At 40.0% G+C, this 13,373-nt stretch overlaps 1 protein-coding gene across 2 annotated transcripts in view; it reads right to left on the bottom strand.

Annotated features, from left to right (window-relative positions):
* The window catches only part of GREM2 (gremlin 2, DAN family BMP antagonist), a 124,866-nt gene that overhangs the window by 31,547 nt on the left and 79,946 nt on the right, over positions 1 to 13,373 (bottom strand). The window contains exon 2 of one of the 2 annotated variants that reach the window (XM_055373806.2): positions 10,702 to 11,030. The exons of the other annotated variant lie outside the window; for it this stretch is intronic. Coding sequence (XP_055229781.1) covers positions 10,702 to 10,754 — 53 coding nt within the window. The 5' untranslated portion in view covers positions 10,755 to 11,030. The remainder of the gene's footprint in view (positions 1 to 10,701; positions 11,031 to 13,373) is intronic. 2 annotated transcript variants of the gene reach the window in all.

Here is a 13,373-nt window from a genome sequence, read left to right as displayed (position 1 = left end):
TCTCTCTTTCCCCTGCTTTCTCACTGTTCTATATCTTAAAAAATAAAACGGGAGGGGTGGGCACAGTGGCTCACGCAGGTAATCCCAGCACTTTAGCAGGCCGAAGTGGGCGGATCACGAGGTCAGGAGATCGAGACCATCCTGGCTAACACGGTGAAACCCCGTCTCTACTAAAAATACAAAAAACAATTAGCCGGGCATGGTGAGGGGCGCCTGTAGTCCCAGCTACTCGAGAGGCTGAGGCAGGAGAATGGCGTGAACCCGGGAGGTGGAGCTTGCAGTGAGCCGAGATCGCACCACTGCACTCCAGCCTGGGAGACAGTGTGAGACTCCGTCTCAAAACAAACAAACAAACAAACAAACAAACAAAAAACCAAACAGGAAATGGCAGTTGGTATACCAAAGGAAGCGCAAATGGGGAAATGGCAGGTGAAAATGACATCTGTTAGAATATTTTCTATTCACAGTAGAGAACTTTCCTGGGGTCGCCCATATTGTGCTTAAAATGGCCAACTCTTTCTACCTGTAAGGCCACCAACATTTCATACACATTGGTGGTCACATATGTGATGTATTTTTTTTCTGTGTTTTTAAAATATAATTTTAAATGTAGGCCAGGGTCAGTGGCTCATGCCTATCATCCCAGCACTCTGGAAGGCCAAGGTGGGCAGATTACTTGAGCCCTGGATTTTGAGACCAGCCTGAACAACATGGTGAAACCCCATCTCTACAAAAAAAAAATTTTTTTTTTTAATTAGCTCGGCATGGTGGCACACACCTGTAGTCCCAGCTACTCGGGAGGCTGATGTAGGAGGATTGCTTGAGCCCAGGAGGTTGAGGTTTCAGTGAGCCATGATCGCACCACCACACCCCAGCCTGGATGACAGAGCAAAACCCTGTCTCCAAAAAAAAAAAAAAAAAACCTAAGACAATAATTGCAATTTCAAAGAAAATCCTGAAACAAAGAGAAAGAGATGGAAAAAGAGATTATACTGAAATGAAAGAGCAAATATAGAGCACAGACTTCTGAAACATGATTGCCAGGGAAAGCCGTGAATAACACTCTGGGCAAAGTCCTACCCTGACAACAATATATCTGGCTTCTGGCACATTCAAGTCCCCATTGAATGCTTTACCTTGGCAAAGCAATTTTGGAACAGTGGTAATTAAGGCAGAGAAGAGATTTAATGGTAAATACAATTTTACCACCAACATCTAGTGGTAAAATGGAGCTGGACCCATTAATAATGAAAATTTACAGTAGATTTACAAAATGATTCCAGAGAAATCTTTAAAGGTCCTTAGAGAACGTCATTGTTGTCAGGAGTAAAAGGCACCTCTATGTTATCAGTTCCTTTTATATGAATGTTTGCCCTTGCCCCTGAGAAAACATTGACTTGCACATTTGTTAACTTTTAGTAATTTAGGTGACAATTTTCTCTGGTGTTTGCTAAGACCAAAGCCTGTTTGGTGAGATACAATACATTGCAACTTCGTGCTCCTGTGTCACTCTATTGTTTGGAGTTCCTTTCCAGGAAAGAACACTTCATCTATCTCGAAACAACTAATGTAGATGTCCTTGAGCTTTATTTACAAAAGAACAAGGGGCCACGAAGGAAGAAAAATCACAGGTAAATCACAAGCAAAATCAAAGAGTTTTCTTCCCATCTCCATAAAACACCTTTTTAAAAAAAGATTCAACAGTGACTTTAACCATGAAAAAAGAAGACAGTGCTATTTATATATTTTTGAATGGATAATACATGTACATACAGGTACATAATTCAACAATTACAAAATGGAAAGCAATGAACACTTTCAACCCATCCCTGACCCTTAGCTCAATAGGTATGGAATATAATCAGTTTCTTTTTTTTTGAGACAGAGTTTTCACTCTTGCCCAGGTTGGAGTGCATTGGCACGATCTCAGCTCACTGCAACCTCTGCCTCCCATATTCAAGCAATTCTCCTGCCTCAGCCTCCCGAGTAGCTGGGATTACAGGCATGTGTCACCAGGCCTGGCTAGTAATATAATCAGTTTCTGATCATCTCTCTGGAGCAGGGTTTCTCAACTTCAGCACAATTGATATTTTGGGCTGGATCATTCTGTGCTATAAGGTGCTGTCAAGTATATTCTGGAATGTTTAGTAGCATTCCTGGCTTCCACCCATTAGACACCAGTAGCAGTTTCTCCCTCCCTCTCCAGATGTGACACCAAAAATGTTCCCCAGACATCCCCAAATGTCCTTTGGGGAGACATTTAACAATATAACTAAAGAAAACTCCATACCAATACACAAGGAGTGTTCTCACTGTTTTTTTTTTTTTTTTTTGGAGCTGCATAGTCATTCATTAAATGTATTGTAAGAATTTATTTAACCAGTAATTTATTGATAATCCTTTAGTTTTTTTGTTTTGTTTTGTTTTGTTTTTTCATGTGTGTGTGTTATTTGCCACTACGTACAGGATTGCAATGAAAAATCTTACACATGGGTTACTTAAATATATGAAATTTTACCTTTAATATAAACTCCTAGAAGAAAAATGGCTATGTCAAAGGCTACATGTAGCTGCAATTTTGATAGGCATTTCCAAACAGTCTTCTTTAGAGGCCATGGCAGTTTATATGCTCAGCAACCACATATTTTTGCCAATGTTGTGTGTTACTAACATTTAGTTTTCATTTCCACATTAAAAGGTTAAGTAACTTTTGATTTATTTAACATCTATTTATATATTGTCTGTTTAAATCCTCTACTCATCTTTTAATCATTTTGATTGATTTTTTTTTTAAGAGACAGAATCTTGCTCTGTCACCCAGGTTGGAGTGCAGTGATATAATCATAGCTCACTGCAACCTCAAACTTGTGAGCTCAAGCAATCATTCCGCCTCAGCATCCCAAGTAGCTAAAGCTATAGGCACATGCCACCTCGCCCAGCTAATTTTTTATTTTTTGTAGAGATAAATCTTGCTATGTTGCCAGGTTGGTATGAACTCCTTGCCTCAAGTGATCCTCCCATCTTGGCCTTCCAAAGTGTTGGAATTAGAGGCATGGGCCACCACACCCAGCTCAATGGATTTTTTAGAGGTTATTTACATATTATACTCTTTGTCTATGACATGTATTGTAATTTTTTTAAATCTAGTTCATTGTCTTTTGATTTGCCTATGAGGTAGAATAGGGAGTTCAGAAAAAAAACATAGATACATATGGGAATTTAAGAAGTGATTTATGGTGGCATTTTGAATAAGTGCAGAATTATAGATTTTACAATAAATGGTGTTGGGGCAACTGACAAGTAATCTGTATAGTATAAGGTTGGGTTAATTGCTCACAGTACACCAGTACAAATTCCCCAGGGACCTGAGATATAACTGAAACAGAAAAGCATTAGAAGAAGCCATAGAAGAATTATTTTTTAAGATAATCTAGCTGTGGTGAAGGCCTTCCCAAGTGTGACATAAAACAACAAAAGCCATACTAGAATGAAATGTGTTTATTTTTTGATGACCTTTCTTTTGCACACTTTTTTCCTACCATGGTTTTCTGAACTACTTCCAAGACAAAAATAGACATATCAGCAGGGCCTCAGCCCCTTTAGCACGAGCCCAAAGTGACCTCATGATAATGACGTTGAAGCAATGGGATTTAACAGCTAGGCCAGTCGTGGAAAGCCCAGGGGCTTTGGGGTCAGGCAGGCCTAGTTCTCACCTCCTGTCCCAGCTACTGAGACACCGTGACCTTGGGCAGTTCACACATTCACTGTGAGCCTTAGTTTTCTCTACTTCCTCGGGAACCTCAGCTACATTTGATGTGAATGTAAAGCACCTAGTGGATGCAGGCCCTAAATGACTGGTACTCACTTCCTTTCTCTCCCTTCTCCCTTTAACACTGCATTCTGTGCAAGCTTCTGACCATTTCCCAATGACACACTTACTGGGCAGGAAATGTCCTAATTTCTTTCCTTAAGATTTCTGAGCTGTGTCCAGTGCTGTGTCTCCATGTAGGGGTTGTGCTGCAGGTAGGTCTATTGCTCCTTGCTTACCTTCTCTCTGGAGAGATAGGCAGCAGGCCCTAAGGATGGATCTTAAGGCTCTCCTGGCTCTCAGCCTGGAGCCACGAGGGGCTTTTCTGGAATGAAGGGAAATGGGGAGGGCTCTACTTGTGCAACCTGTAATCCTCCTGGATTTGTTTTCTATGGCAGCCATAGCAAAGGGCCACACATTTAGTGGCTTAAGACTCCACAAATGTTAATTTCTTTCTTTTTTTTTTAAACAGAGTGCTGGAGTACAGTGGCAACCAATCTTGTCTCACTGCAACCTCCACCTCCTGGGTTCAAGCAACTTTGGTGCCTCAGCCTCCCGAGTAGTTGGGATTACAGGTGTACACCACCACACCTGGCTAATTTTTGTATTTTCAGTAGAGATGGGGTTTCACCATGTTGGCCAGGTTCATCTTGAACTTGTGACTTCAAGTGATCCACCCTCCTCGGCCTCCCAAAGTGCTGGGATTACAGGCGTGAGCCACCGCGCCCAGCTCTAATCCTGCTATCTTAGAGTTCTGTCCGTTAGAAATCTGACATGGGTCTCACTGGGCTGGAATCAAGATGTCAACAGGGATGTGTTTCTTTCTGGAAGTTCTAGGAGAGAATCATTTCCTTGCCTTTTCCTGCTTCTAGGAGTTGTGTACGTTGATTGGCTCCCGGTATTATTTCCCTATCTTCAAAGCCAGCAACATTGCATCTCTCTGGCCATTCTTTTGCAGTCACATCTCCTTCTGACCACAGCCAAGAAACGTACTCCTGCTTTAAGGACTCACGTGTTTATATTGAGCCCGCCTGGATTACCCGGGATAATCTCTCCATCTGAGGTCCTTAACTGAATCATATCTACAAAGTCCCTTTGGCCAGGTGAGGTGACATATTTACAGGTTCCAGGGATTAGGACGTGGGCATCTTTGGAGGGGGGCATTATTTCGTCTGCCACGCCTCTCTAACGTGATTCAGAGACCCAGGTGGTGGGCAATTCATCCTGAGACATTAGGAGTCTATTTTATAATCATATCATGACAATAATTACAATGGATGGGTAGTTTGGGGGTGATTATTTTGTCAAAATTAAGGCATTTCTTTTTTTTTTTTTTTTTTGAGACGGAGTCTTGCTTTGTCGCCCAGGCTGGAGTGCAGTGGCGCGATCTCGGCTCACTGCAAGCTCCACCTCCCGGGTTCACGCCATTCTCCTGCCTCAGCCTCCCGAGTAGCTGGGACTACAGGCGCCCACTACCACGCCCGGCTAATTTTTTGTATTTTTAGTAGAGATGGGGTTTCACCGTGTTAGCCAGGATGGTCTCGATCTCCTGACCTCGTGATCCGCCCGCCTCGGCCTCCCAAAGTGCTGGGATTACAGGCGTGAGCCACCGCGCCCGGCCGGCATTTCTTACAAACAGCACACAAGCTTAACATGCTGGTTTCTGCAGAAATCAAAGCAGCTCAGTCTTCACTGTGCCTTCAACACTAATCCAGCAAGCATTTAAAGCTGTGTTCTCTCTGGCTTGCTCAGCCATCCAGTAGAGCCCTGGTGCAGCTGCTGGCCTCGGTGCCACGGCCTAGATCAGGTTTCTCTTGCCTTCTTCTCTAACTTGGCTCTCTCCCAAGAAGTACTTTGATTTAAATATTCTATTACTGATCTCCCAGGCACTCTCTGACCCCCATCTGTCTTTGAGGCAATTCCAAATCTCCGTGCTTACGTGGACGTGCCTTCAAGAGCATCTCATAGACAGACGCACATTGTTCTTTTGCTGTTCCAAATTACAATGTTCCAAATTACGAAAAAAAAAATCTGTGCTTTAGTGAAAGTCCTTCAATATTTACACGCAGCAAAAAATGGAATTTGGATGTCGCCAGGTTAAAAATTGCATTTCTAAGTGACTTTTCTGAGCATATGAAGAGATGGCTTAAGGGCACTGGCTGGAGAGAAACTTGAACCTCTAGGATGGGGTCAGTTATCTTGTTACCTTTTAACCCTATTAGCTGATGTTCTACCAGCTAAGCAATACTTACCAACAGCAATCTTCAAAGCCCAGACTAGTGAGATGGCTGAGAAGTAAAGGAAGAGAAACAGAAAGAGCTCATGAGCAGGAAAAAAGAATTAAGTCCACTTCGAGCACAGGGTACGTCGTCAATGTCAGTAATTTGTATCCTTGACATGTTGATTAATCCTGTTCTAGATCTGGTGGTATGTTTTCTACTTATCTCAGCAGCCCAGATATAAAATGCCATTAATTTTTATTAAAGAAAGGGAAATTTAATCTTGATAGATTTTACAAGATGCACAGTTGTTGATCATCATGTATCACTCTGTATTTGTAACTTGAAACTATTTACAGGACTCACTGGGAGTCTTTAAAATAATACTGCATAAAGATAATTAGGGCAATTTTCTATCATTAAAGTAGATTAGTATTAATTTTAGTGTCTTTGCTTTCGAACCAACTTCTTAGTGTGTACTCAGATTTTACAAAAATACCTTGTTTAAGGACAATCAAAGAGGACAGGAAGAAAATAAAAATATTTTATAATCTGCTTCTCTGCTGACAGGAGAAAACATTTTGAATGTATGTGTTAGTGGGTTTATAAGAGGTCTGAGGAAGGAGAGGGACAAGGGAGGTACGTAGGTGTGACAGAAAAGGAAGAAGGAAGAAAGAATTTAGCTGAAACAAATTCTCATTTACTCAGTGTGTATTACACAGCTAAACTATAATGTTCATGATCTCTAATCTCTACCACAGTACACAAATGTGGTACTGTTATCCCTACTTCGTATATAAGCACACAAAGTCTTCAATTACTTGTCTAAGGTCACACAGCCATGGTGATATGAATACAAAACTCAAATCCAAGTGTCGTATTTCTATCTTTGTTTATTCCACCATGCAGTATGTAAAATTACAAAACGAACAAATAAAAAATGTTATGGCCTCATGGTTGTGTCTTGGTTTTTCAACACCAGAGGAATATGAAATTATAGAAAGAAAATAAAAAAGGATTAAATAGAAAATCCAGATAATAATTTTCAGAGATACAGAAAATTTGGGTTAAAAAACACAATACTTATAATAGATAATCCTCAAAGCTAAGCTATGTGCCCGGCACTGTGCTGACATCTTGACACACATTATCTCATTTAACTCTCACAATAAAGAATAGTAAACTTCTTATTCCTTTGTTATATTTGAAAAGACAGAGGGTCACAGAAGTTTGAGCTCCATTTAAATGTCTATCTGAGTATCGAATTTTACTCAGAGAGATACAGTTGCCTTTTAAATAATGAAATTTCTTATGGGACTTTGACTTTTCTTTTTTTACTATGCCTCAGAGACAAGTTCAAGGGACTTTGACATTTCTGGGTTTGGATTTTACTATGTGAATTTCATGAAGCAGAGGCTCAATAATGTTTATTACATTCGTCCATTTGAAACCCCAAATGGCCGTGATTCTCACCAGCCAGTCACTCATTATTCACCTGTCTCCAAACCCTAATATTTTAGAAACATTATTGGCCACAAGGAGAAAGTTGTATCTGGGTTGAAAAAAGTGTATATGTATTTTAGGAATGGTAGGTACTGTTTTCTGTGGATAAACCCATAAGCCACAAAACAACTGCAATCGAATTATGTAATTACCTAAGTAATTAGTACCACGGCCATTCTCACTGTGCTCGGTGAGTGGCTGAGACGAATCTGCACTTGAAAATGTTTCTCACCGGCCCCTCCAGCGCAGGTCCAAGCACTCTGGCTTCTCAGTTGCAGCCGTACCAAGGCCTTGCCAGGGAAATGATGAACAGCCTGCCTGCTGGGGTTTTATGACTTTCTAGCCTTAGAACAGACCTTTATATCCGAGTAGAGCTTCGGATTTAGCATCCAGCTTTGCCAAAGCCACATCAAGGAGACTCGCTTAACCTGAGTGGTTTTCCATCTCTGTCTCCTACATCCCCGAGAAAGGGCTCTCAGGGCTTTCTTGAAAGGAGCACTTGATGAGTCCCTGTGTTCAGCAGCCAGAGTTGCCCTAAGGTGAAACACGATCAAAACTGTTTGGATTGTATTTGCTTTATTATCTGACCATTTCTGATGCTCACACGAACCTTCTAGCCTTCATTCAGTAGGTCTATAAAGGGCTTGGGAAGGAATTTTCCTGCAGGATTTCCTGGTGAGGCTGGGAAGACACATGGATGAGCTCTCAGGAAGTTTGGACCCAATGCTGTCATTAAAATCCATCTTGTGCCTTCTTGATTGACTCATTTGAACCAGTGGATAGGCTTTTTTTTTTAACTGCCTATGATTATGGTTTTTTTATTATAAAATTTGTTAAACTGGTGATTGTACATTTGCATCAAAGAATTTAGGAAATGACAACAGGGAATGGAAAGTTGGAACCATTTGAATGAACATAGAGGATAACAGCTCATTTAACAAAATCTCAGTCTTCCCATGTTGTCATTCTCATGACCCCAGCTAAAGAACCATCTTATTGTGAAATGACTTCCCAGAAGAATAACCTATGTGGGCATCTACCCTCCAGCAAGCTAATATAAATACCTATCTGACGTATCTATTATACAATATGGCAAGTAAAGAGATATGTCAGATGAATAAAAAAACAAGAACAGAAACAACTTAAGTTTGCTCAGAACCCTCTTAATCATGAAATTCCAAGATTATCAGAAAGTCCTATAAATGCATTTTTAATGATTTTTTTAAGAAAAATGGCAATGGGGTGAGCATATTAGTGCTATAAGTTGCCCTAAATTTTCTGAGAGAAGATGCTTTGCTATTACACTCCCAAGCAATGTCAGCGTATCCTTAATCCCGTTAGATTCCCAGGTTTATTTCATATAGTCCAGGACATTGACATTTATCATTGCTGCTTGAATAAGAATGACTTATTTAATAAGCAAACACAGAGGCAGCCCTTACTTTCACCACTTGAGGACTTTGAAAAGATATTCTTGGGACACCGGTTATCCTGAAATTCTGGTTAACATTTCAGCTCTATGTAGGAAATATTGGACTTGAAGTCAGAAGACTAGGGTTCTAGTCTCAGATACTCATTGACCATTTGACAACCTCATTGGGCACCCGGTTTTTCAAGAAAAGGTAGTACCTCAACATTCCCTAAAACATCAGTCTCTAAATGCTAGTTTCGTGGAACAATAAGGAGTTCTATAACCATATGAATTAAGTCAACCAGGGTTAAAAAGAGCCACAGAAGCCCCTTTTCTGGAAGACTTAAATGTGACTAATGTGATATGTGAGTCTCTAAAAGAGAGTTATAATGTGCAGATTTCCTGAATTCTCAGACAATGGAAACTGTGGAGAAGTATCTCACTGGACTAGCATTACAAGCAAGGGACATATTTTGGAACCTGCCAGACAAGCTGATTTCTAAAAGCCTTTACTGCTTTAAACTCTCTCATCATTTTTGGTTCGCACACAAAAAACCAAGCTATTCTCCAGATACTTTCTACACACCTAGCTCTCAACATTCCTCTCTAAAATATATGACTCTGTTTACTAGTGTAAGGATCAAAAGGATCACATGTGGCTTCCATGAAAAGAAAGGTATCTTAAAATTGTTGTGCAGAAAATATACAATTCAAAGGAATTACATAGAGTTATAAATAATAGTTACCATCACTAACCACTCTAAACTAGGACCATCACAAATGAAACCATTCTTTTAGAAAATAAAAAGATCAGTGGTCCATAAGGCAATGCAATGATAAACCACCAAAAAGTCCTGAGATTCTTTCTACGCTAGCCACGTATGAAGAACTCCAAGCCAAAGGCTATTCCTTCGGTTGTATTTTTCCTTGAATCTAAAGGACAAAAATAGGGCCTCACAGTTTGAGAGAATCATTCACTTTGTCTAGCAATCAAATGCTTGTGAAAGATAGTAAAAAGCGAAGGAAATGAATGGAAAATCACAATGCTTTCTTGAGCTAACTTTTGCAGTTTTAAAGAAATTACAGAGCAGGAGTAAACCATCCTATGAACTTTGAAATGATGACAGACACTTAGAAGCCTGTGTTATTAAAGGCTTTCTTTTATTCTGTTAAATCTTCAATCAGATTTGGTCACAAATAATTGGGATAATTGAACTTATTGCCAAAATACTCATGGAATTAGAAAACTCCCTTAACCAAGGAAGACTCATGTAGAAGATCCCACTTGGATTCCCATAAGAGGAAGAAATAGTCTCAGCCATATAGATTTTTCCCCCCTTTCTGGCACAAACTGATACTTTTATTTCATGCTCTCTCCTTTGTGTTCATCTCTATTTATATGGATTTTCTTTCTAACCCACTGGATTACCTCAAATAAATTGGTGATATTATTACAACTTTAAATTTTTCTGGAAGATCACTTAATAGAGGAAAAGCAGCACAGTACAAGCTAGACAGAAATGTTGAAATTAAACATGATCAGAGCTGCATGTCAGCCTGGGAAATGCGTCCGTCTCAAGTTAAGGTTTACAGTTGCTGCAATTTTAATCAGATTTGTATGTAATAGTATTTCAGAATTTTCCACTGAGTGCTTCTTCTTTTCATTGGAAAAGAAAAGCTTCCCAAACAAAGGAAATTAGGAAACAGAATAGTGGAGTTGGTGTGTGGTTATGTGGCAAGGCCACTGCTCTGCCCATTACCTGTAAGGCGTCTGCCTGCTCCCTGACGTGGACTCGGCTCTGAGTGCTCTCATTTTTCTTTTCTTTTCTTTTTCTTCTTCTTTTTTTTTTTGAGACAGAGTTTTGCTCTTGTTGCCCAGGCTGGAGAGCAATGGCGTGATCTCGGCTCACTGCAACCTCCGCCTCCTGTGTTCAAGCGATTCTCCTGCCTCAGCCTCCTGAGTAGCTGGTATTACAGGCGCACACCACCATGCCCAGCTAGCTCTCATTTCTCTTCAAATATAATTGTCATGTGAGTTTCTTCGATCCAAACAATTGGAAACGATAGCCATTGGTAGACACTTTGTTTCCTGTCCAAGACAAGAAACAATTAGCTTCTAACAAGCTCTTTGACCTAGAACTTAATATTTTAAGACCATGATTTCCCTATATAAAAAGTGAGGATTTGGAACTAAGTTATTATTATTATTATTATTATTATTTTATTTTTTATTTATTATTTTTTTTTATTTATTATTTTTTTTTTTTAGACAGAGTCTCGCTCTTGTCTCCCAGGCTGCAGGCTAGAGTGCAGTGGCACGATCTCGGCTCACTGCAACCTCCGCCTCCCAGGTTCAAGTGATTCTCCTGCCTCAGTCTCCCGAATAGCTGGGATTATAGGTGCATGCCACCATGCCCAGCTAATTTTTGTATTTTTAGTAGAGACAGGGTTTCACTATGTTCGCCAGGCTGGTCTTGAACTCCTGACCTCAGATGATCCACCCGCCTCGGCCTCCCAAAGTGCTGGGATTACAGGTGTGAGCCAGAGTGCCCGGCCTTGAACTAAATTATCTTAATTGTCCCTTCCATCTCTATAAATCTATGAGTCTCTAACTTAATAACAATTTCCCAAAGTTAACCAAAGTTATGCAATTGGTTTTCACTCTTGCAATCATTTCTAACTAAAAGACTAATCAATATAAAAAGTACAATTTAAAGCAATCTGCCAGATTTAAGTAAGAAATAGAAGTGACATTTACTGAGGGCCAATCTTATGTCAAGTACTGGAATAACCACTTTATATAAGATATATATATAGATAGATAGATAGATATATACGTATATATATAGATATATATATATATATGGCAAGAACCACCTCAGGTAAGAATCATGATCATCATCCCCATCACCATTTCATAGAGAAGAAATACTTAGAGAAGTTAAGTCTCTATCTAAATATAGTTAATTAGTAAATAGCCAAGATAGGAGTCAAACCCAGTTTATTTCCCAAAGTCATGCACAGAACCTGGGTACTTTACTGGCTATAGCATTCTGCTTTGAAGTGTACACTGTTTTGCTTCATACTCTTCATACTCTTCAAGTCATTTAAGTTTTGTGAGCTTTATTTATATTCATTTATTCATTCAACCCGTAACAAGCAAGTCCTCATGTACAGCAGGTACTGTGACTGATATTGCGATACAGAGGGAACTATGATACAGAAACTACTCACAAAGAACTCAGCATTTTGTTGAGGAGTTGGACAGGAAAAGGAACACTTATAATACAATGTAGTCAGCATTATGAGATGTATGAGACAGGTATGCCTGAGGTGTGAAGAAGGGGGATCTGGGAGTAGAGACTGGGAAAATGAAAATCACTTCCTATGAGAATAATGAAAAGTGGAGGAATATCTGAATTGGCCCTTAAAGAACTAATAAAAATGAGCTAGCTGTGAAAAGGTTGGGAAAAGGAAAGGCATTCTAGCCAAAGAGAACAGATCAGTTTAGCGGTCTGTGAGAGCATTGCATGTTCTGAGAATTGAAAGTAGGTCTCTGTAGCTAAAGCACACAAGGCATGATAAATACTTGGAGCTGAATCTGGAAAACTCTACAGTTGAGAAGCCCTTGGTATCTCATGCTAATGTTATAGAACTCTATCCTGAAGAAATGAGGGAGTCCTTTGAGAATTTTAAGCATAATATATTTGTGTAATAAGAAAGTCCCATCAGAAGCACTGAGGAGGCACAACTGGGGCAAGGGGAGTAGGTGGCTCTGCGTAGAAGTAGGACAAAGTGATTGGCATCTAGCAGTACACACAACCTCCCACAAAGTCAAAGAAAGAATCAACAATTGGGATAGAGGAGCAGTTGGATCTGAGAGATATTTGGAGGGTGGGTGGGCAAGACAGAAAGGATTTTGGTGGTTGAACAGATATTGAGATACCACTGGCTGTGCCTCCAGGGTTTCTGATTTGGCTGATAGAATGGATGGTGACTGCTTCCATTATTGGGAAACTAGTCTACAGAAAGAGGGGACGATTGTGACGAGAGCCTCAATTCCATCAGGAGCATGTCATTTTTGAGTTGCCTGTGACGTTTAGTTCACATGGAAAAATGTTACTACTATTAAATATGTAAAGTAAGACCTGGTGCTACTTTTGGTTGATATGTATTTGTTGGAAAGGCAGAGTTGCAAACAGATAACTTGAATCAAACGTGGAAAATGCACCAAAATAGTTATGAATGGGCTAGTCCTGAAATTGAAATTAGCTTAACCTTATGGTGTTGAATAAGGAAGCAGGGGCAAACCTGAGAAAGATCTTGAAGAAAGTGCAGATGATGGACAATTCAGGAAGAGAGAGGTGAGGCATCTCAGGGAGGAGGACAGCGTGAGCAAAAAATTAGAGCATACAAAATGTGAGAAAAACAA

This window comes from Gorilla gorilla, chromosome 1, assembly GCF_029281585.2.
Source record: "Gorilla gorilla gorilla isolate KB3781 chromosome 1, NHGRI_mGorGor1-v2.1_pri, whole genome shotgun sequence".
NCBI classification, from domain to species: Eukaryota; Metazoa; Chordata; class Mammalia; order Primates; family Hominidae; genus Gorilla; species Gorilla gorilla.
This window is presented reverse-complemented; position numbering and strand designations above follow the sequence as displayed.